We start from the raw sequence: 23,584 nt of genomic DNA, 5'->3' as shown, positions 1-23,584 counted from the left end.
GGGAGGGTTAAAAATAACCTACTCACATGCCTCTTTCTGAATATGTACAGACTCTCATCTTATTTTTAGAGTGACCAGCTGCTGACATTAGTCATTTCACAATACCCTGAAATCCAATAACACTTCAATGTGTTCGAGGATTTGCACAGAGACAGGTCTCCTCTGTTTACTCTATGTAACAACCAGAAGATTCAGGATTACCGCAAAATAACTGCATTAGAGCAATAATGGTGAGTTCTGTGTGACTGATGCAATGACGTTTTTAATGAAAATATTAGGAGTGTAAAACATTGTTTCGCTGGTGCTCAGAGCAGGTTTTGTGTTTTGATTGCAGGGTTTTATTGTTTTACTTCTTCTGATCCCAGCTGCGATCTGCTCACCAGTGTTACTTCCAGTTGACTGCAATGACGTGTACAACAAAGGTTTTGGTAATAGTGGGGTGTACAGCATCTTCCCAGGAGGACCGCTCTCCCCTGTCCAGGTCTACTGTGACATGGGCTGTCAGGACAAACCTGATGGTGGTAAATGGACAGTATGTGGGTTTGTTATTTATCATTTAAGTGCTGTTCAGCTAATATTTTTGATGCACTAACAACTTGGTTTATTTAAACATTGTTTGCAATGCAGGATTATCTCATAGCACTTGGTGTTATAGCCTTAAAAATGTTAATTTATTTGATATCTATATCAAAAATTTAGAAAATTGGTTGTTTTTCTGTGATTTAAAAAACATTTAATGTGAGATTAGCCAAGTTACCACAAACATTCAGCCAATGGAGCAGCAGGTCGTACTAAAAGTGACATAAATATAGACATAAATGAAGAAAATATTAAGTCAGGACGACACACAAACTACTGGAAGGATTATCATGAAACATGGTGGAATAAAATTAAATTTTGGTCTGGATCTGGATCTAAGGGTTGTATCCAGGAAATGTATTTTCATTTTATTTAACATTGCAAGATTTATGTGTGAATCTTGATGGAAAAAATCTGACATATTTTGGTATTAATGATTAAATCAAAATCTGGATTTAGTGGATTTAAATGTGGTTTCAAAGGGTTATAGTCTTTTTCAGCCACTGTATGATAACAAATGGGGCTGCAAACCTGTAACTAACAATGTTTAGCAGAGAAATGTAATGTTGTCTTATTATAAAGCCGGTTTTATTTTAGGGGGACGATTGCAATTCTAGTTTGTAGCTAAAATCACTCACAAGTTCAGCAGTTTTATAGATTGCTATGATTTGAACAAGATGCATTGACTCACAGTGAAATTATATGTTTTATATTATATTTCCTGTTTAAAGCATAGCTGTGACAGATTATATTAGAGCACTGACCCTAACAACAGATTCCAATCCAGATCCTCCAGAGAAGAAAGGATGGCACCATCAACTTTTATCGTGGATGGGACCAGTACAGAACTGGATTTGGACAAGCATCTGGAGAATACTGGTTGGGTGAGAGTTAAGCTGATGATTCAGACTTTGGTATAATTTCTATTTCTATTGCTTCAATCAAATGAATTCAAATGTCGCTATGCATATGCTACTGCTTCTTCCAGGTCTGGAGAACATCTATCTCCTAACTCTAAGTAAGAGCTATGAGCTGAGGATAGAAATGGAAGACTTTGAAGGGGCAAAGGCTTTCGTCCACTATTCCTCATTCACGGTGGGTCCAGAGCACGAGGGCTACACGCTCACCTTCAGTGGCTTCAAAGATGGAGGAGCTGGTGAGTGAAACGACAGCCTCAGCTTCTGTGACACTAGTCGAAGGCTCAGTGCGCTGTATTCTTTTTCTTTTATCCACTTATTTTTTTCAGGAAATTCCCTGAGTTCACATAACGGTCAGAAGTTTTCTACATTTGACAAGGACCAGGACACTTATTCTTCAAACTGTGCCAAGACCTACTTCGGCGGATGGTGGTACGGAGAATGTCACGCCGTTAATCCTAATGGTCTTTACTTGTGGGGCAGCTCAGCCTTTGGGATAGGAATCAATTGGCATTCTTGGAAAGGATATGAGTACTCATTGAAAGAAATTGCAATGAAGATAAAACCCAAACTGTAATATTAATAATGAACTAATAACTCTTTGATCATGTGTGGTATGACCCAAGGAAAAATCCATGACATTTTGGTGTGGATCCGTATCCGGATTTCTTTTTCGCTTTCTCTTTGGAACAGATAGAACTTAGAGAGTGAGTTTAGATATGGTTTCATTAGGGGACTGTTGGGCCTTGGTGGAGTAACATTCTAGTTTGTCATAATGTTTTGCTCATATATTTCTTTGTTTGTTTGCCAGCCTGTCTGCTAATAGGATAGATCATATGTATTCCTTAGTTAACCGGTTTTGCAATAACATTATAACAAATCGTCTATTCAATTAATGAGAGTAGAAAATCATGCAAAAGAGTGCATGTACTTCACTTTTCTGTCATTACACAGTAATTAATTTTTACTAGTTTGCAGAAAGTTTGAAAGCTTTATAATATTGCTCAGTGAGAAATGCTTCATGTACACACTCACAGTACACATCAAATTACTATTATCACTGTAGTTACTGTCTCACACAGATAACAGAAACATGTTCATTCACCTCACAGCTGGACGTCATTCTCAAAGAATAGCGACAACAAGTTGTGTGTACAGTCAGCCACTGTTTCCTTCGGAATAACATCCATAGTGTTTGCAACCCGACAGCCAAGTTATTCATTTGTCTCCTCCTCTTCGCTGCAGCATTCGAAGCAAGGCCAGAGTAGCATTGAGCACCCGGTCGTGTTTAAAGATCAACTTGTGAAAGGTTTCCAGAGGCAGGCGACCGGTTGGATCTGCATGTTTCAGTGCAGTCATGGGCATGTACAGGCGGTTGGTCTGGTGGCGCAGAGGAGGTTCCTTGGCCGTGATGACTTTAACTGTTTGCTGCAGGATAATAATACAAATATTTGACACACATGACATAACACACATGATGCATTTTCACCTGCAAAACTTGTTTTCGTGACTATTAAAAACCAAATAGAAAAACAATTACATCGCCGTACATCACTTGCCTCGGCCACTTCTGCCGGTGTCTGGCCTAATGAGGCAAAGACCTTTTTCGAGTATGGCAGGTAGACTTCATGGAAGATTTTGGCCGTCTCCTCGTCTGTCCCTGATAGATCCATCTCCTCGGCATCTTTGTACACTTTTCTTTCAAACTCCGTCACCACAGGGCCAGGTTCCACAAGAGTCGTCCTTGTGACAGTGAAATTTCAAAATACGCATATTTTACCGCTGCTTTTAACATTGTCAGCTTACTGATGACTTAAGGTTTGGATGAGTGTGTGCATTAAACATGAGGACATGTGATTACTTGATGTTAAACTTCATTGCCTGCACTGCCAGACTTTCACAAAATCCTTCCACAGCAAATTTAGAGGCAGAGTAGACGTCATTGAACAGAAGCCCTGTGTAGAAACAGAAATAAAGAAACCTTTTATCCACCGCCTTGTTTCCGTCTTCTGTAATTTCACAGACACCAAAAGAAACGCACCCTGTATTCCCATGACGCTGCTCATCACAACGATATGGCCGCTCTGCCGTCGCTTCATGTCGGGCAGCACCTCTTTCACTAGCCGCGCCAGCCCGAAGAAGTTTGTGTCGAAGAGCTCCTTCATGGCAGCAATACTTTGGCACTCCAGTGGCCCGATCATGCCAACACCTGCATTATTCACTATAAAGGCATGATATCTCACATTATTATACTGTAGGCTTGTTTAAAGAGCTTAAATTGCGTATATATGAGAAGGGACAGACCAAGAATATCCACCCTTCTATCCGGCAGGCTGTTGACACACTCTCTGATGGAGGCTTCACAACAGACATCCAGCTGTTTGATTTCCAGGGTCTTGTTTAAGGAAGCTCCTGCCGCCTTTTCCAAGGGCCCCCGTTTTCCGAGATCCCTCATTGTGGCCACCACTGTCACAGATAAACGATGAACACACGGGCTGTCGGTAGCTGTGGCTATTTCTATCATCTACTGTAGAGTTGAAGAGAGGGAGTGGCTGACCTTTAAACCGTCTCAGCTCATCTTTAGCCAGCCGTGCGGCCACAGCCAAGCCAATGCCGGAGGAGCATCCAGTCACCAGCACCCTCCTGGTCCCCATGACTCTTTGACCTCTGACCTCAAGGCTCAGCAGGATCCTGATTGCTCAGTCAAAAAATGCTGTAAACAGGGAAATGTCATTCAAAGGATATTCCTCTCACAATATGATGTCATCTCTATTCGCCATTCTGTGCAGGGATGATGTCATTTTGTGTCTTTTTCATTAAATGTGCCACATGTACATGAGGTTCAGTGGTTCGGTTTCTAACGATGCCTTGAATGCTTTTTAAACTGTTGATGAACATTATAAGTTTTTAAAAAAAACTTTTGATGAGGGTGTCGGTGAATTTAGCAGGTCCAAGAATTTCTGGATAATAAAAATCTAAAATAGGAGTGGATGTGCAAAAACACAACAAAAATATGTTGCATTGGATTATGGTTCAAACGACATTACTGTAAGTGGAGCAACTGGTATCACGGCTTTTCTTTTATTAGCTCTTATCTCTATTTGTTAATTTGTTTACTTGTTTGCTTGCAGGAGTACGTGGAAAATACTCATCTGATTTCCATGACATTTTGTGGAGGGGTGGAGCATTACTCAAACATTTTCATTTTTTTCTTTTTCATTGATGGAATAAATCATGGATCTTGTTGATATGAAATCAGGCATGTTTAGGGGACTGAATTAGGATTGTTTGCAATTTGGTGCAGATCCAAAGAAAAATCTGGATCGAGTGGATCTAAATGTGATTTGATCTCTACTGAGAGTCATTCTAGTTTCTTCATGATTTTCATTTCTCCCAGTATGATCACTGAATCCTCTAAATCCTCTAAAGCGTTATGGTAGTTATTTGCATTGTGGTTCCATTGTGCCTCCACTGCAAATATCTCAGAGTCAGTGTTAAGTTTTTGCTCTACTCAGTTAATTTAAATCATAATTCAACAAATGAAGTCAATGGATCTGTGAACCAAGTTTGTTCAGAGATTATATTGGCTCTCATCTGATTAACTGGAATGTTGAGCCGTCTGCCACAGCCTCAGGAGTCCTTGGTCCACACAAGTCCTGACAACAAACTGCAGCTGTAACACAAACACAGTGGGGGAACAATTAGTAAAATACAAATGGAGGACGAATGAAAGAAAGACCATGATGGTGGTGGTGGCCAGCATCTAATTCCAAAATTTTACAGCCTATAGTTGTTCAGTTGGGATAAGTCATATCCCCCTCACACTGTTCCAACACGTGAAGCGCAGTGACCCCTCACGCCCTGTGGAGGGGGGTATTGTCCTCCTTTCTTTACATGTAAGATTTCCCAACGAAATACAATGACGTAGAAATAGAGCATTAAATAATATAAGTACTTCAACATTGTGGCTGGGCAATGCACTGGAGTTACTTCCCACCATAATACACACAGAAAACAATAATAGTAAATATTTAATTATTATTATTATTATTATTATTAATAATAAATAATACTGTATTATTAATAATGATAATAATCATTCTCATTATTATTATTATTATTATTATTATTATTGGTGTTGCAATTGTTATTAATAACGGGTGCTGCTATCGTTGAACATCATTACATCTATAAATATAATTCTCTTGTCAAAGCCTAAATATGACGGTTACACAACTACCCACTTCTCCACTCTCTCTCTCTCTCTCTCTCTCTCTCTCTCTCTCTCTCTCTCCTCTCCTCTCCTCTCCTCAATTTTCCACCCACCTTTCCTCTCTTCCCCATTAATCTCTGCTCCACCCAACCAGTGGGCAGACGGTCGCCCACATCGACTCTGGTTTTGGTTTATTCTTGCTTCATTGGAACCGTTTGAGTTTCCCTACAATTGTTTTTGAGGTATCGACCTCATTGTGTAAAGTGCATTGAGATAATGTATGTTATGCTTTGACGCTGTACACAAATAAAAGTGAATTGAAATAAATCGCGGTGACACCATAGGGTCACCGTAAACCCAGAGTGCTGCAGACGCTTGTAGTTTGAATCCCGGCAGGTGGAGTTAAAGGGATAGTTCACCCAAAAATGAAAATGCACTCATTATACTCACCACTATGCTGATGCTGATGTTTTAAAGTTGAATGTCTGGGTTTACGGACACTTGGATGACACCAACATTGTCTTCAAATGTATTGGATTTGGCTGCAATGCTGTTTACCCCTGAAACTCCCAAAGGGTTTTGTGGACTCGAACACTTTTTTCGGTGAACTATCCCTTTAAACTCATGTACAGAGTCTGCGGTGCTGTCATCTACCAACCTGCAGAGCGAGCAGCCTCCTCCACAGCGCCGAATAATCACAGTTATTGATATAAAAACATCCCGCTACCGACGTTACTGCAGCTTTCAGAGAGAACAGGACGCGACCAGGTCACACTGCGCCTACAATAATCCAGGGATTACCTAAATGGGTTACAGGGACTGACTCAGTGTGTGGGAGTTGTAGTTCTTTAAGCCACAACAGCCTTCAAACTACAACGAGAACAACTCAGTAGTATTAGTTGTATAAGACTCTCTTAAAGACATATTTATACAGGTGTGCTTTCTCCTAGACATTGTATCATGTTTGACCTTGTTTTTACTCTTTTATCATCTATAACACTTTTTTATTTCTGTATCTGAACTCTTATTATTATTAGTAGTAGTAGAAGTAGAAGTAGTAGTAATATATTCTAAATTTTAAGTTTAAATATTTAAACTTGAATAGATTTATTTAAATTAATTATTATTTTGAATAAATAGTTGATAAAAGCTTAATTTTATCTGTTTTTCGATATCTGAGAAACAATATATATATATATACATCGAAATATATTGTTAAGATATTGATATTTTACAGTTAAACCAAAAAGGTAATGTCAAAAATTATAAATAAAAATCACAAATACAACCACATATATAGAACTTGAATTAACAAAGAAAAAGTAAAATATAAATATAAATGCACATCGTTTCTGCAACCTTTATTCTGTAAGATCATTTTTTATATCAGCAAACATAAATGCAGATACTGATATGTCTGTGAAAGGCTCATTGACATTAAGTTAGTATTACTGGTCATACAACCCTAAAGTATATTATCAGTATAAGTATATTTATACCATTATATACTTAGCCCATCAGTTTAAATGTATTTATATAGATGTATAGACCATATTAATCCCTTCATAAACTCGCTCTTGGCCTGATTACTCTCCAAAAATCCTTGTTGGCTTCCGATGATGCCAAATATTCTAATCACTGTTGTTCCAACAGCCAGGAGCACTAACAAACAAGTGGAATCAATGGAGGTTAAATACCTGGGACTCCCCCGAGCAGGCAGTCAAAACTGAAGAAGCCTTAATTGGATGAGTGGGAAAAGGTCTTCAAGTACAAGTCCAGTTTCCTCAAACTCAACTCTTCATAGATATACAATGTATGTGTACTGTATATACTGTAAATCTGCCAATTTCCAAAATATTTCTATCAGCATGCTTTAGGACTAACTTCAGATTAACCAATTTAATGTGATTCTCACTGTGAACACGGGAGGGCTAACGCACATTTGGTCCGAATCAGGAGTTCTGATTGACAGTGGTCCTCCCCTCAGACAAAGCCTGGAACAAAGTGCCCCCCCACCCCATCTTAGATTACCTGCTGAGTTTCGCTCACTACCTGAAGGGCTCTGTGGCCAGGATTGGTGTATTTGTTCCCATAGACACTCAACCATTGAGCAAAAAAGACAATATCGTTTGACACAACCTTAGACTGCAGTAAATGTCTTTTTCAAAAACTACTTGGGGAGGCCCACCTCAAATCTCCAAAAACATTCAGAAAATTGCCCAAAATGTTACCCAAAATTTTTTATGAATACTCTACATAGTACCCCCCAAAATCATAATATTTATAATTGTCCTATGTGAGTCCAGTATTTAACTATATTAAGATGGAAACAAAACACAAAATGTACCCGCTGTTTTAAAACAACCACAGAAAAGAATGTTTGTATAGTTGGTTGTTTTCTTTATTTTAACAATCTTCCACTGCTACTACTACTTACTGTCACCATCTTTATCAATATCCTTTATTAGGTAACCTTCTTGTCTATTGTGCATATGGGTGTTACTGGGCCTTTTGTTTTGTAGCTGAATGCATGTTGTTAAAATGGGAACACACACGGGAACATGGTGTTATGCATGTACAAAGAAATAAACATAGCGTATCATGTGACCTGTGCCGACATTACGGACAATAGACATCTCGTGTGAACTAGACGTGTCCCCTTACGTTACAAGAGTTAACAAAACGACCCCAAACATGCTATAATCTTCTGTCACGTTTTGTGCCTCCTGATGTGGCTGTCCTGTTAAATAAGCTACTCTGTGTGCAGATTATTTATTCGTTTATTTCCTTATCCTAATTTTGAAGAGAAAACAAGTCATTTTAAATATATGTTATACTCGCAAGTTTAATTATTTTGACTTGCTTTTTTCCCAGTGTGGTATCACCAGTATCAGAGTATTGCTGTGAGAGGGGACATTAATTACAAACTGGAGCGGAGAGCAACATGTTGTATCTTTCTTTGTTTAAGGTTGACTACAGAAGAGTACAAGGGTCAAGCATGAGGATAAAAATGAGAGGAGGAATGAGAGGAGTTTTTCCTTTTACGTTTACGAGAATATGGTGTAAATGTTGATAATAAAGTCAAACTAAATCCGAGGAAGGGAGATTTTTCTGGTTATTAAAACTGATTCTAAAGTTCAATTTAAAAAAAATCATCTACAAGAGGCATTTAGTTGAAAGTCACATGTATTTACATAAGTAGTTTGATATGTTCTTAATGGTTTGACTTTAATCTTAAAAATTCCAAGTTTATTCTCGACAAATCAACTTTAGTCTCAGTATTAAAAATTTGAAAATACTCTAATAAAATACTTTAGTTTCACTTTATTCTTGACATTTCCACTTAAGTTTTGAAAAGCAAAATGAAAATCCACCTCGCCTCTTTTCTTTCTCTTAACTCTTCTTCCATAGTTTCCTGTTATCAAACAGTTTTCCCAAAGGACAATGATTTCAGAGGTCTATTATTAAGCCCCCTTTATTCTTCCCAGACGATCTTGTTTCTGCTTTGGTTCCTCATTGGTCTTTACCGTCCACAGGGAGTGGTCAGATTTTCTTTCATAACCAGAAAGTGAATAAATAGCTGCTTTCGACCAGGTGGCAAATATTCCATTTTTGGATGCCCAGAACTCAACACTCTACCATAATGTAAGTACAGTTTTAATTTCTAGATTGTCTTGGATGGAAATCAATACATATTTCTGATTGTATGAGCTGAGCTGTTGTGTAACGGTCCCTTTTTCTCTGAATAAACAAAATCAATCTTGTAAAGTCTGAATGAAAACACTCGACCTGTGTGTGTCCCAGGATGCTTCTTCCAGGGCTTGTGGGCCTCCTGCTGGTGCTGACAGCTGAGGCCAGAGTTGGGTAAGAAACCTGGATTAAGTTAAAGATAGTTAAGATTTAAGATTTAGTTGGTTAGTTAAATTATTGCCTCATCTTGTACTCCTCTTCATGTCTGCGGCATGTAAATAGTTTCCCTTCTATTTTCTTACAGAGACTCCTCTCAGTTACAATTCTGCACTGAGACAGAGGAGTGTCTGCTGTTTGATCCTATTTGTCAGATTAATGACTTGGAGGTGAGTGTCTCTGAGCAAGAGAGAAACATTTGAGTATTTCAGATGCCAGAAAGTAAAAGATAAAAGAATAAAAAAACCCTCCATGTTTTCTCATGTCCCTCAGGTCCGTAACTACAGCTCCGTGAAGTGGGTTTCAACTAGCGAGTCATCCATGTTAATGGAATTTGCTGCAATGAACATGTTCAGACGACTATTTGACTACATCAGAGGTTCTAACGATCAAGGTTTGTGTGTGTGTGTGTGTGTGTGTGTGTGTGTGTGTGTGTGTGTGTGTGTGTGTGTGTGTGTGTGTGTGTGTGTGTGTGTGTGTGTGAGACTAAATCGAATGCCGGTTTTTCCTGACCTCTGCTGGAGCTTGACGTACTACAACTTCAACTATTCTGTGACACAATTTAATAATTTCTGTGCTTAACTGTCATCGGAGAGAAGAGATACTATTAAATATTCAAGTCAGAACAACAATGCATATGTTTATATATTTTATCATGCCTCCTGCGTGCATTTAATCATTGTTATATAATTTGTGGCATTTCTAAACATGTGTTTTGTGCTCTCCCTTTAGGAGTGGTAATTGACATGACATCTCCGGTTCTTATGAATATGCCTCAAAAGAGTTGGTGGCAAACGGGTGTCTTCACAATGAGTTTCTTGCTGCCAGATAAATATCAGAAAAGCCCCCCCAAACCCACCGACGGCAAGGTAAGCATCTGTAGCCCACAAAAGAATGAATACTGACTTGGTTATCGGTCAATAAGCCCTGGCAGATAATGAGAGTTGACTTGCAGGTGAAAGTCCATGACACGCCTGACATGACAGTGTATGTACTGAGCTACAGTGGATGGATGACGACCTCTTCTATCAACAATGCCTTTGGCCAGCTGTTCACTCAACTGGACGCCATTGGTGCAAAATACAGAAAAGACACCCGATATGCTGCGGGATACAACAGGTAAACAGACGACCATTATTTTCTCGATGATTGGCAAAAAGAATAATGACAACAGCATAAAGGAAAACTATGTGTGTGTGTGTGTGTGTGTGTGTGTGTGTGTGTGTGTGTGTGTGTGTGTGTGTGTGTGTGTGTGTGTGTGTGTGTGTGTGTGTGTGTGTGTGTGTGTGTGTTTGTTTGCAGTCCAATGACCATAATGGACAGGCACAATGAGGTGATGGTTGTTGTTGAGGGGAAGCCAGCGTGTCCCAGCCAGGACTGAACAGCTGGACCTTCACAGCAACTTCAAGTCCTATTGCGTCACATAAAGAAGCTTGTGGAGACAGCCCGGACTTGGAAAATAAAATTCAAAATTTAAATCCACCTCGTGATGAGGTTTTTCTGTTAAATTCAATAAAATTACCTTCCTAAACTGATTTGTTTGTGTTTTTTCTTGATTCATCCAAATGTGTTAACCAATTCTGAAATATGTCTAAGTCAGCTGGTTTAGGAATTTGCACCTTTCAACAATTCCACCAGATGACACTATTACACCATACACATACAGCCCAGCACTTCCGGGTATTCAGTAATATACATTAGGGACATTGTTTATCATTGTTTATCTTCATTCAAATATAATTTTCATTTTAGAAATTAATATTTTAAAAAATATGCGTTTTTTTATCGACACTGCAAAATATTCATAAGATATAGTCAAGTGAGGGAAATATTCCTCTCAATTCTTACTCAGCATGTCAATTCTCAAATAATCGAGTTTTTACCTGCAGAGATAAATTGCAGGTGAGATTTAGGAGAAAATAATAACGACAAAATGTCTCTAATTGCATAAAATGATGAAGTATTGATAGTTTGTATCTAAAAGGTTAAAGGTCAACTTCACTATGACATCATCATGTTCATTACATTTGAAATTTTGTAAATTTGAATTGAATAAATAAAACACGTCCAGTTGCCAGCAATTCAAATGTTTTATATACTGTGAAAAAAACTTTCTGACAGTGTCAAATGTATTTCCACTGAGGAATTGAATGTGTTGCAGTCTCTCACTATGAAGATGGGACGTCAGTTAAAACCCTTTCTTTTCTCTAGCACACAGACAAGTGATGAACCTGTAAAGATGAAGTGGTGTTTCCAATATTCTGTTCATTCTATTGTGTGTGTACAAATCTGGAAAAACACACTAATAAATGTATAATATAGACTGTAGTAGCATAAGATGGCTGTTGCGGATATACAGTGTATGCTACATTTCCTCTAGTGGGTTAACTGCTGGTAAAACATTAATTACAAAAACATTTTTTTTTATTATCGATAATGACTTGATAATGATTGTATCAATATTACATTGAGTAATGAGGTTACGAGACTGTCTGTCTGTCTGTCTGTCTGTAGGATTAGTCAAACACTAATGAAACAATATCCCAGATTTTGTAGCAGACACCAAAAAATAAAATACTGTTTGCATTGACCCGAGGCCTGAACATCTCAGTCCAGGATGTTTAACTTAGCTTAGCTCAAACACTGTGCTATTGGGGAAAGTTACAAGCTGCAACAAATAGAAAAGTAAATACACACAAGCAGTTCCAACACACTTAGCTGTTGTTGTACTGTTAAATTACTCTGATGCTGGTTCACAAAACATTGATAATGAAGTTGTTTGTGGAGCTTAAACAGTTTTATAAAACCAGTTCTTTCAATATGATATTATATGAAGTAGTTAGTGGTTATATTATAATTCATGTGAAGCAGAATTTGCTTATAATAGAAAGTCAAACCTGAGATGACTCAGAGAGTTCACCCTTCTGGGAGTTTCCTCAGGATATTTGACTTGAAATAAAACATTTTGTTCTAACTTTAAGAAGATTGAAAATGTGTTTGTTCTAAATATGATTTGTTAATGTCCTTAAATAATATGTAAAACTTGAATTAAATATTAAACAGCAAAGCAGGTTTTCTTGAGAGGTTGTCACCTTGTATCTGTCCAAATGAAATTCAGCAGTGCTAACAGTCAACTCTCTTCAGGACAGGAGGTCTGCAGATCCTCAAATGTCAAATGTTTAACTTTTAGTCATGCTTCATATTTATGTTATTCAAAAAGGAAATGTTTCCGTTATCCAAATGTATCCATTGATAAAACAAATATTATAACTTTTAGTCATGCTTCATATTTAAGTTAATATCAATGTAAGATTTGCATCTTATTTGAGTTTAACAGGTTTAAATGTATAAATAACACTTATACTTGTTCATACCACCTTCAGCCAACATCAGTGTCAATATTTCTTATTCACTTAATTATAATAGTGATTTAACTCAGATTGGAAATGTATCTGTTATCCAAACGTATCCATTGATAAAACAAATATTATGAAGATTGTAATTTAAATGATGGATTTTCTATCTACTCCTTTAAGTTTGTAACAGCTGAAATGATCCTTGTGGCCTGACAGATCACCAGGGCTTCCTCGTCTATATGGGTGTGATTGTAGAGGAACCAGGAAAAGAAATCAGGTCACTCTAAGAGATATATTACACCTGCAAGTGACAAGAGCGAAACAAAGGTTGACATTTAGATTATTAAACCTTATGACATTATTTTCTTATTTGGTGTCATGTATAGTAGCAGAGTACTGGACAGGTGAGGTGTGCATAGGTGACAAACAGTGAGCAACATGTTGTATCAAAGTCAAAGTGAACAAACACGTCATTCTTTGTCTGAGGTTTACTGTTATCAAACCTGAAGAGTAAAAACACTATTCCGTACAAAACATAAAAGAATAGCTGCCAGTATTTAGGAAAGTACAATATGGACAGAAGATGTTTTAAAAGAAGAAAATCTTAGTGTTTTCCCATAGTGACTTCAGAAACCAGCATGGATACAGAACTTGCAGCATACTGCAGTGTGTCAGATTAGGATAACGTGTTTCTCATTTTATGTAGAGTACAGACATGACCTTTATTCGATGTAAGTAAAAGTCAATACATCACAAGTCTCCAGCTTTCTCAACCAGAACTGAGTATTACAACTGCCTGATGTTCAATGTTGAATCCCTGGAACGACACTGGTCGTGACAAGAGCGAAACAAAGGTTGACATTTAGATTATTAAACCTTATGACAATATTTTCTTATTTGGTGTCATGTATAGTAGCAGAGTACTGGACAGATGAGGTGTGCATAGGTGACAAACAGTGAGCAACATGTTGTATCAAAGTCAAAGTGAACAAACACCTCATTCTTTGTCTGAGGTTTACTGTTATTAAACCTGAAGAGTAAAAACACTATTCTTTGATGAATGACAAGTCTCCAGCTTTCTCAACCAGAACTGAGTATTACAACTGCCTGATGTTCAATGTTCAATCCCTGGAACTACACTGGTCCCTGGCACAGAGTATTGATCAAACCAGCTCTTCTTTGAGCTCATCTACAAATATCAGAATGATGATTGTGTGGTTTGTGTTGTTGGTTCAGGGAGTGGCGACATTTCATTTCATCACCAGAAAGTGAATAAATAGCTGCTTTGGACCGGGCTGCAAAGATCCAGTTTTCAGATGAACCAGTCTGCCATGATGTAAGTACGGATTAAATCATTAAACAGAGATTTCTGGTTGTATGAGTCGAGCTTGAATGTTGTGTGAAGACTTTTTTCACTGGATGAACAAAATCAGGATGTTGATTCTGAATGAAAACACTGTGTGTGTCCCAGGATGCTTCTTTCAGGGCTTGTTGGCCTCCTGCTGGTGCTGACAGCTGAGGCCAGAGTCGGGTAAGAAACCTGGATTAAATCCCCTTTTAGCAGAAGTCTGCAGAAAGCAAAAGCTGCAGAGTGAAAACTGGAGGATAAATGAGGAATTGAAGATTTTTAGCATCGTCTTATATATATCCAAATGTCTTTGCTTTCTAATTTCACAGATACTCCTCTGAGTCATACCTCTGTTATGAGACAGAGCAGTGTCTGCATTTCGATCTGATTTGTCAGACTGAGGATTTTGAGGTGAGTGACTCTGGACAAGAAAGAAACAAATTTCATATTTCAGATGCCAGAAACTTAAAATAAACAATAATCCTCTCCACCATGTTTGCTCATGTCGCTCAGGTCCGTCACATTGAATCTGTGAATTGGGTTTCAACACACGAGATGGACTATTCCATTGACACTGCGGCATTGAAAGGATTCAAACGATTGTATAAATATATCAATGGTGCCAATCAAAATGGTGTGTATGTGTGTGAGTCTTGAAATATCTAGTTCAGATCAAGATTTCTCTTTCAAGTGATATCTGTGCCCCAAATAAATACAGTATAAGCTTGGACAGGCAGAAAATACCATAATTAATAAAAAAATGTGTCAATATTAAAGTCACACAACAACATATACCTTCCTGTATTTTCGAATGCTTTTTGTGTACGTTTGATGTTTGTTAAGAACTTTTAGTTTGTGGTCGTGATTTCTAAAAAAAACAGTTGTTTCCTTAATGTCTTCCTCTAGGAACAACAATGGACATAGTAACTCCTGTTGTTGTGAGAGTACCTCAAAAGACTTCTTGGGAAATGGGTGTCTACATTGTGCATTTGTTGCTCCCAGCTGAATATCAGGACAACCCCCCCACTCCTACTGATGATAATGTAAGCTGCTACAGCAAAAAAAAACTGTCAAGGATAATGGCCTTGATCCTGTTTGAAGTGATTTTTTGACGTCTCCATGAACTCCAGCAGATAATGACAGTTTCTTTGCAGGTGTACATCCTTCGCTCACCTGATATGAATTTGTATATACGGGGCTATGATGGATGGTTAACTGCCAAGTCTGACAATGACACAGCACAAAGTTTGGCCAGTGACCTCGACTCAGTTGGTGCAAACTACAAAAAGAACTTCCACTTTGCTAATACATACAGCAGGTAAACAAATCAACTTCATTTTCTCAGTAATAATGGTTAGAAATAGCCCAAAGGAAAACTTGAGGATTTTGCTGCACTAAATTTGTGTGTGTGTTGCGTGTGTGTGTGTGTGTGTGTGTGTGTGTGTGGGTGTGTGTGTGTGTGTGTGTGTGTGTGTGGGTGTGTGTGTGTTTTTTTTTCCTGCAGTCCACTGTCCCTCACTAGCAGGCGCAGTGAGGTGATGTTTGTTGATCTGGGTGAGCCCGTGTGTATCTGAAGTGGATCCATGACAACATCAATGTTGCAGCTTAGATTTTGCTTCACTATTGCTTCAAGTCATTAAGTGTCATTTCATATAATTACAATGACATCCCACATTTAAAATGTATATGAACAGAATTCACCATGATGGTTTCAAGCCAGCTTCTGTGATGGTTTTCTGTTATGTTCAATAAAGGCTCCTTCCTGCAGTGATTTCTGATGCTGTTCTTATTTGATCAAACTTTTTGGACTAATCATAAAATGTGTCTTAAACAGCAAAGTCAGTAATAAATAATAATATCTATTTTCTATCCAGTGTGGATCAGAACAATTCCAGAATAAAACCAAATGACGCGACTATATTCAACAAGACCATTATTTCCAGGATTACAGTCCACTTCTCTTCACCTCATGAATAAAATGAAGATAAACTCTGTTATATTTTGGGAGATTTCACATTTTCTCAATACTTTTTACTCTAGTTACTTTTTCCTCTTATTATTAAATCTACAGGACTTAAACTAAATTCAGCAACTTTGATCGATGACATGTTAACTTACTCTTTGAGTGAAGCAATGAAATCAGACCTGTCAAAGTGTTTTTCTATATTCTCTCACTCTGTCATCAAGGTTAATGGAGAAATACATAACAAGAAAAAATGCATAAAATCATTAGAGGAAAACAAACATTTCTATATTAAAAATATTCATAGAAGTATGTCATGGGATGATCGATGCTAAAATAATGATGATTGAAATGTTATGAATGCTTATAGCTTTCATCAAAATAAATGCTTTCCAATCTGCATTTCTTCAAAATGAATATAGTCAATATAACAACCACTTGCCTGCATCTTGTCTTTGACAACAGGCATTGTGCTGGACGACTGAAAAGTGGCTACAGTTATTTCTGTGTTAAAGCAGATGCTCTGTGTTGCTTCAATAGTTATAGACTCATACCTTATGACATGATTTTCAAGAATATCATGAAGAAATCATTCACTAATTTAAACGTTTTATTCAATAATATAATTATTACCAAGAAATACACTTTTTTGTTATATATATAATTTTATTTAGTGTTGCAGTTCCTCTCTGTGACTTTAGAGGACACTGAACATGTCAGTTGCACTTGATGTTGTGACATAAACAACAAGTGCTGATATATTTTAATAAAGCAACTAAAACAAAGATCATCTCTGTTAAGAAATAACCTCAGTAACAAGATAAAATACATTTGAATTGACCCGAGGTTTGAACATCTCAGTCCAGGATGTTTAACTTAGCTTAGCTCAAACACTGTGCTATTGGGGAAAGTTACAAGCTGCAACAAATAGAAAAGTAAATACACACAAGCAGCTCCAACACACTTAGCTGTTGTTGTACTGTTAAATTACTCTGATGCTGGTTCACAAAACACTGATAATGAAGTTGTTTGTGGAGCTTAAACAGTTTTATAAAACCAGTTCTTTCAATATGAGATTATATGAAGTAGTTAGTGGTTATATTATAATTCATGTGAAGCAGAATTTGCTTATAATAGAAAGTCAAACCTGAGATGACTCAGAGAGTTCACCCTTCTGGGAGTTTCCTCAGGATATATGACTTGAAATAAAACATTTTGTTCTAACTTTAAGAAGATTGAAAATGAGTTTGTTCTAAATATGATTTGTTAATGTCCTTAAATAATATGTAAAACTTGAATTAAATATTAAACAGCAAAGCAGGTTTTCTTGAAAGGTTGTCACCTTGTATCTGTCCAAATGAAATTCAGCAGTGCTAACAGTCAACTCTCTTCAGGACAGGAGGTCTGCAGATCCTCAAATGTCAAATGTTTAACCTTTAGTCATGCTTCATATTTATGTTATTCAAAAAGGAAATGTTTCCGTTATCCAAATGTATCCATTGATAAAACAAATATTATGAAGATTGTAATTTAAACGATGGACTTTCAATCTACTCCTTTAAGTTTATAACAGCTGAAATGATCCTTGTGGCCTGACAGATCACCAGGGCTTCCTCGTCAGTAATAAATAATAATATCTATTTTCTATCCAGTGTGGATCAGAACAATTCCAGAATAAAACCAAATGACGTGACTACTTTCAACAAGACCATTATTTCCAGGATTACAGTCCACTTCTCTTCACCTCATGAATAAAATGAAGATAAACTCTGTTATATTTTGGGAGATTTCACATTTTCTCAATACTTTTTACTCTAGTTACTTTTTACTCTTATTATTAAATCTACAGGACTTAAACTAAATTCAGCAACTTTGATCGATGACATGTTAACTTACTCTTTGAGTGAAGCAATGAAATCAGACCTGTCAAAGTGTTTTTCTATATTCTCTCACTCTGTCATCAAGGTTAATGGAGAAATACATGACAAGAAAAAATGCACAAAATCATTAGAGGAAAACAAACATTTCTATATTAAAAATATTCATAGAAGTATGTCATGGGATGATCGATACTAAAATAATGATGATTGAAATGTTATGAATGCTTATAGCTTTCATCAAAATAAATGCTTTCACATCTGCATTTCTTCAAAATGAATATAGTCAATATAACAACCACTTGCCCACATCTTGTCTTTGACAACAGGCATTGTGCTGGACGACTAAAAAGTGGCTACAGTTATTTCTGTGTTAAAGCAGATGCTCTGTGTTGCTTCAATAGTTATAGACTCATACCTTATGACATGATTTTCAAGAATATCATGAAGAAATCATTCACTAATTTAAACGTTTTATTCAATAATATAATTATTACCAAGAAATACACTTTTTTGTTATGTATATAATTGTATTTAGTGTTGCAGTTCCTCTCTTTAGAGGACACTGAACATGTCAGTTGCATTTGATGTTGTGACATAAACAACAAGTGCTGATATATTTTAATAAAGCAACTAAATCAAAGATTATCTCTGTTAAGAAATAACCTCAGTAACAAGATAAAATACATTTGAATTGACCCGAGGTTTGAACATCTCAGTCCAGGATGTTTAACTTAGCTTAGCTCAAACACTGTGCTATTGGGGAAAGTTACAAGCTGCAACAAATAGAAAAGTAAATACACACAAGCAGCTCCAACACACTTAGCTGTTGTTGTACTGTTAAATTACTCTGATGCTGGTTCACAAAACACTGAAAATGAAGTTGTTTGTGGAGCTTAAACAGTTTTATAAAACCAGTTCTTTCAATATGAGATTATATGAAGTAGTTAGTGGTTATATTATAATTCATGTGAAGCAGAATTTGCTTATAATAGAAAGTCAAACCTGAGATGACTCAGAGAGTTCACCCTTCTGGGAGTTTCCTCAGGATATTTGACTTGAAATAAAACATTTTGTTCTAACTTTAAGAAGATTGAAAATATGTTTGTTCTAAATATGATTTGTTAATGTCCTTAAATAATATGTAAAACTTGAATTAAATATTAAACAGCAAAGCAGGTTTTCTTGAAAGGTTGTCACCTTGTATCTGTCCAAATGAAATTCAGCAGTGCTAACAGTCAACTCTCTTCAGGACAGGAGGTCTGCAGATCCTCAAATGTCAAATGTTTAACCTTTAGTCATGCTTCATATTTATGTTATTCAAAAAGGAAATGTTTCCGTTATCCAAATGTATCCATTGATAAAACAAATATTATGAAGATTGTAATTTAAACGATGGACTTTCAATCTACTCCTTTAAGTTTATAACAGCTGAAATGATCCTTGTGGCCTGACAGATCACCAGGGCTTCCTCGTCTATATGGGTGTGATTGTAGAGGAACCAGGAAAAGAAATCAGGTCACTCTAAGAGATAAATTACACCTGCAAGTGACAAGAGCGAAACAAAGGTTGACATTTAGATTATTAAACCTTATGATAATATTTTCCTATTTGGTGTCATGTATAGTAGCAGAGTACTGGACAGGTGAGGTGTGCATAGGTGACAAACAGTGAGCAACATGTTGTATCAAAGTCAAAGTGAACAAACACCTCATTCTTTGTCTGAGGTTTACTGTTATTAAACCTGAAGAGTAAAAACACTATTCTGTGATGAATGACAAGTCTCCAGCTTTCTCAACCAGAACTGAGTATTAAAACTGCCTGATGTTCAATGTTCAATCCCTGGAACGACACTGGTCCCTGGCACAGAGTATTGATCAAACCAGTTCTTCTTTGAGCTCATCTACAAATATCAGAATGATGATTGTGTGGTTTGTGTTGTTGGTTCAGGGAGTGGCGACATTTCATTTCATCACCAGAAAGTGAATAAATAGCTGCTTTGGACCAGGCTGCAAAGATCCAGTTTCAGATGAACCAGTCTGCCATGATGTAAGTACGGATTAAATCATTAAACAGAGATTTCTGGTTGTATGAGTTGAGCTTGAATGTTGTGTGAAGACTTTTTTCACTGGATGAACAAAATCAGGATGTTGATTCTGAATGAAAACACTGTGTGTGTCCCAGGATGCTTCTTTCAGGGCTTGTTGGCCTCCTGCTGGTGCTGACAGCTGAGGCCAGAGTCGGGTAAGAAACCTGGATTTAATCCCCTTTTAGCAGAAGTCTGCAGAAAGTAAAAGCTGCAGAGTGAAAACTGGAGGATAAATGAAGTTACGAATTACATTGCAGGTGATTTTTACCATCATTTTATAAATCTCTTAATGTCTTTGCTCTATAATTTCACAGATACTCCTCCAGGTCAGGCGTCTGTTCTGAGACAGAGCAGTGTCTTCTGTTTGATCTGATTTGTAAGACTGAGGATTTCGAGGTGAGTGACTCTGAACAAGAAAGAAACATTTTCGTATTTCAGATGCCAGAAACTAAAAAAAACTAAACAATCCTCTGGCTCTTGTCCCTCAGGTCCGTCACTATGAATCTGCAAAGTGGGCTTCAACTATTGAGACAGCCTCTTCCATTGGCACTGCATTTGTTAACGGATTCAAACGAGTAGATGAATATTTCAATGGTGCCAATGAAAATGGTACGTATCTGAGTGATGTTTTATTTATTACTATTTAGAGAGTATCAAAGTATTGATATGTCTAGTTGAGATCAAGATTTTACTTTCAAGTGAGATCTGAGCACAAAATAATTAGAGTATAAGCTTGGACAAGTAGAAAATACATTAATTCATGCATGTATTTGCACTTAAATACCCATTAAAGAAATATAAGTATGAAGTAAATAATTTACTTGCTAAATCTTTTGCAACTATTTCCATTTGTAGAGTTGTATTTAATAGCACTTTTGTTTGACCCTGTGGTAAAACTCAAATATGCTGTGAAGTGACATTATAATTACTGGACTTTGTGATCAGAGAGCAGATATGCTTGAACATTTCTAAAATCAATATTCAAGTCATACAACTACATATATGTTCATGTATTTTTTATGCTTTTTGTGTACATTTGATGTTTGTTATGTAATTCCAATTAGTGACATTTCAAAAAAATGAATTTCCTTAATGTCTTTCTCTTAAGGAGCAAAAATTCACATGCCAGAACACGTTGGCATTAGAATCCCTAATGAGACTACTTGGGAAACGGCTGTCTACGATGTGATTGGGTTGCTCCCACTTGAATATCAGGAAACCTCCCCCCCGACTCCGACCGATGATAATGTAAGCTGCTACAGCACAAAAACTGTCAAGACAGAAAATCCATCATCACCTTGATCCTGTTTGAAGTGATTTTGTGACGTCTCCATAAACTCCAGCAGATAATGAAGGATTTCTTGCAGATTTACATCGTTGACTCAGCTGAAAGTAACGTGTATGTACGGGGCTTTGATGGATTGGTAACTTCCCAGTCTGAAAGGGACACAGCACAAAGTTTGGCCAGTGACCTGGACTCAGTTGGTGCAAACTACGAAAAGAGCTCCTACTTTGTTGCTACATATGGCAGGTAAACAAATCACCTTGGTTTTCTCACTCATAATCAGAAAGAGTGACGATGAGAAAAGCCCAAAGGAAACTATTTTTTGTTAATGTTATATTCTGCACTAAATTAGTGCGCATGTATGAAAATACCTACCTGTTCAATCTGGCTTTTATGTAGTGTTTTATTTTAATATTTTCGATTTTTCAATTTAGAAATAAAAAATATATTATTTTAGGATAATTTGTAAATTTCTTATCATTATTACACACTGTGTGTGTGTGTGTGTGTGTGTGTGTGTGTGTGTGTGTGTGTGTGTGTGTGTGTGTGTGTTGCGTGTGTGTGTGTGTTTTTTTCCTGCAGTCCTCTGTCGCTCGCTGACAGTCGCAGTGAGGTGTTGTTTTTTGCTCTGGGTGAGCCCGTGTGTATCTGAAGTGGATCCATGACAACATCAATGTTGCAGCTTGGATTTTGCTTCACTATTGCTTCAAGTCATAAAGTGTCATTTCATATAATTACAATGACATCCCACATTTAAAATGTATATGAACAGAATTCACCATGATGGTTTCAAGCCAGCTTCTGTGATGGTTTTCTGTTATGTTCAATAAAGGCTCCTTCCTGCAGTGATTTCTGATGCTGTTCTTATTTGATCAAACTCTTTGGACTAATCATAAAATGTGTCTTAAGCAGCAAAGTCAGTAATAAATAATAATATCTATTTTCTATCCAGTGTGGATCAGATCAATTCCAGAATAAAACCAAATGACGCGACTACTTTCAACAAGACCATTATTTCCAGGATTACAGTCCACTTCTCTTCACCTCATGAATAAAATGAAGATAAACTCTGTTATATTTTGGGAGATTTCACATCTTCTCAATACTTTTTACTCTAGTTACTTTTTCCTCTTATTATTAAATCTACAGGACTTAAACTAAATTCAGCAACTTTGATCGATGACATGTTAACTTACTCTTTGAGTGAAGCAATGAAATCAGACCTGTCAAAGTGTTTTTCTATATTCTCTCACTCTGTCATCAAGGTTGATGGAGAAATACATAACAAGAAAAAATGCAGAAAATAATAACAGGAAAACAAACATTTCTATATTAAAAATATTCATAAAGGTATGTCATGGGATGATCTATACTAAAATAGTGATGATTGAAATGTTGTGAATGCTTATAGCTTTCATCAAAATAAATGCTTTCCAATCTGCATTTCTTCAAAATGAATATAGTCAATATAACAACCACTTGCCCACATCTTGTCTTTGACAACAGGCATTGTGCTGGACGACTGAAAAGGGGCTACAGTTATTTCTGTGTTAAAGCAGATGCTCTGTGTTGCTTCAATAGTTATAGACTCATACCTTATGACATGATTTTCAAGAATATCATGAAGAAATCATTCACTAATTTAAACGTTTTATTCAATAATATAATTATTACCAAGAAATACACTTTTTTGTTATATATATAATTTTATTTAGTGTTGCGGTTCCTCTCTGTGACTTTAGAGGACACTGAACATGTCAGTTGCATTTGATGTTGTGACATAAACAACAAGTGCTGATATATTTTAATAAAGCAACTAAATCAAAGATTATCTCTGTTAAGAAATAACCTCAGTAACAAGATAAAATACATTTGAATTGACCCGAGGTTTGAACATCTCAGTCCAGGATGTTTAACTTAGCTTAGCTCAAACACTGTGCTATTGGGGAAAGTTACAAGCTGCAACAAATAGAAAAGTAAATACACACAAGCAGCTCCAACACACTTAGCTGTTGTTGTACTGTTAAATTACTCTGATGCTTGTTCACAAA

General features: G+C 36.7%; 4 protein-coding genes across 15 annotated transcripts; 3 read left to right on the top strand and 1 right to left on the bottom strand.

Annotated features, from left to right (window-relative positions):
- The first annotated feature begins 87 nt into the window (after positions 1 to 87).
- Positions 88 to 2,578, top strand: LOC117766642 (microfibril-associated glycoprotein 4-like). 6 transcript variants are annotated; one of them, XM_034593888.1, is made up of 5 exons: positions 88 to 230; positions 335 to 532; positions 1,367 to 1,463; positions 1,568 to 1,735; positions 1,826 to 2,578. In XM_034593888.1, exons 1-5 carry the CDS (start codon positions 228 to 230, stop codon positions 2,071 to 2,073), a joined length of 714 nt encoding a protein of 237 aa, XP_034449779.1. In that variant the 5' UTR covers positions 88 to 227; the 3' UTR covers positions 2,074 to 2,578. The 6 variants fall into 6 exon arrangements, with proteins under 6 accessions (XP_034449779.1, XP_034449778.1, XP_034449783.1 ...); XM_034593887.1 differs by having other exon boundaries at positions 1,355 to 1,463; XM_034593892.1 differs by having other exon boundaries at positions 104 to 230; positions 448 to 532.
- Positions 2,578 to 6,567, bottom strand: LOC117766641 (retinol dehydrogenase 8). Of its 4 annotated transcripts, XM_034593882.1 has the most exons (8): positions 6,368 to 6,567; positions 5,100 to 5,169; positions 4,054 to 4,209; positions 3,801 to 3,962; positions 3,538 to 3,717; positions 3,358 to 3,451; positions 3,056 to 3,239; positions 2,578 to 2,924 (listed from the first exon to the last, which is right to left on the bottom strand). In XM_034593882.1, exons 3-8 carry the CDS (start codon positions 4,148 to 4,150, stop codon positions 2,715 to 2,717), a joined length of 927 nt encoding a protein of 308 aa, XP_034449773.1. In that variant the 5' UTR covers positions 4,151 to 4,209; positions 5,100 to 5,169; positions 6,368 to 6,567; the 3' UTR covers positions 2,578 to 2,714. The 4 variants fall into 4 exon arrangements, with proteins under 4 accessions (XP_034449773.1, XP_034449776.1, XP_034449777.1 ...); XM_034593885.1 differs by lacking the exon at positions 6,368 to 6,567 and having other exon boundaries at positions 5,100 to 5,463; XM_034593886.1 differs by lacking the exons at positions 5,100 to 5,169; positions 6,368 to 6,567 and adding an exon at positions 4,614 to 4,849.
- A 2,636-nt stretch (positions 6,568 to 9,203) lies between these two features.
- Positions 9,204 to 11,148, top strand: LOC117766708 (heme-binding protein 2-like). Of its 2 annotated transcripts, none has more exons than XM_034593991.1 (7): positions 9,204 to 9,354; positions 9,514 to 9,573; positions 9,704 to 9,785; positions 9,889 to 10,009; positions 10,348 to 10,484; positions 10,571 to 10,734; positions 10,918 to 11,148. In XM_034593991.1, the coding sequence occupies exons 1-7, from the start codon at positions 9,326 to 9,328 to the stop codon at positions 10,994 to 10,996; spliced, it is 672 nt and encodes a 223-aa protein (XP_034449882.1). In that variant the 5' UTR covers positions 9,204 to 9,325; the 3' UTR covers positions 10,997 to 11,148. The 2 variants fall into 2 exon arrangements, with proteins under 2 accessions (XP_034449882.1, XP_034449883.1); XM_034593992.1 differs by having other exon boundaries at positions 9,209 to 9,354; positions 10,348 to 10,480; positions 10,570 to 10,734.
- Positions 11,149 to 14,281: 3,133 nt separating this feature from the next.
- Positions 14,282 to 22,408, top strand: LOC117766324 (heme-binding protein 2-like). 3 transcript variants are annotated; one of them, XM_034593243.1, is made up of 8 exons: positions 14,282 to 14,307; positions 14,443 to 14,502; positions 14,649 to 14,730; positions 14,833 to 14,953; positions 15,226 to 15,362; positions 15,474 to 15,637; positions 15,824 to 15,844; positions 22,137 to 22,407. In XM_034593243.1, the coding sequence occupies exons 1-8, from the start codon at positions 14,288 to 14,290 to the stop codon at positions 22,183 to 22,185; spliced, it is 654 nt and encodes a 217-aa protein (XP_034449134.1). In that variant the 5' UTR covers positions 14,282 to 14,287; the 3' UTR covers positions 22,186 to 22,407. The 3 variants fall into 3 exon arrangements, with proteins under 3 accessions (XP_034449134.1, XP_034449133.1, XP_034449132.1); XM_034593242.1 differs by lacking the exon at positions 22,137 to 22,407 and having other exon boundaries at positions 15,824 to 16,092; XM_034593241.1 differs by lacking the exons at positions 14,282 to 14,307; positions 14,443 to 14,502; positions 14,649 to 14,730; ... (2 more) ...; positions 15,474 to 15,637; positions 15,824 to 15,844 and adding exons at positions 20,121 to 20,208; positions 20,344 to 20,403; positions 20,563 to 20,644; ... (1 more) ...; positions 21,357 to 21,496; positions 21,616 to 21,779 and having other exon boundaries at positions 22,116 to 22,408.
- Positions 22,409 to 23,584: the final 1,176 nt, after the last annotated feature.

The sequence above is a fragment of the Hippoglossus hippoglossus genome, chromosome 8 (genome assembly GCF_009819705.1).
Source record: "Hippoglossus hippoglossus isolate fHipHip1 chromosome 8, fHipHip1.pri, whole genome shotgun sequence".
Classification (NCBI taxonomy): Eukaryota; Metazoa; Chordata; class Actinopteri; order Pleuronectiformes; family Pleuronectidae; genus Hippoglossus; species Hippoglossus hippoglossus.
The sequence above is the reverse complement of the archived record's forward strand: the minus strand, read 5'-3'. Positions and strand labels throughout refer to the sequence as shown.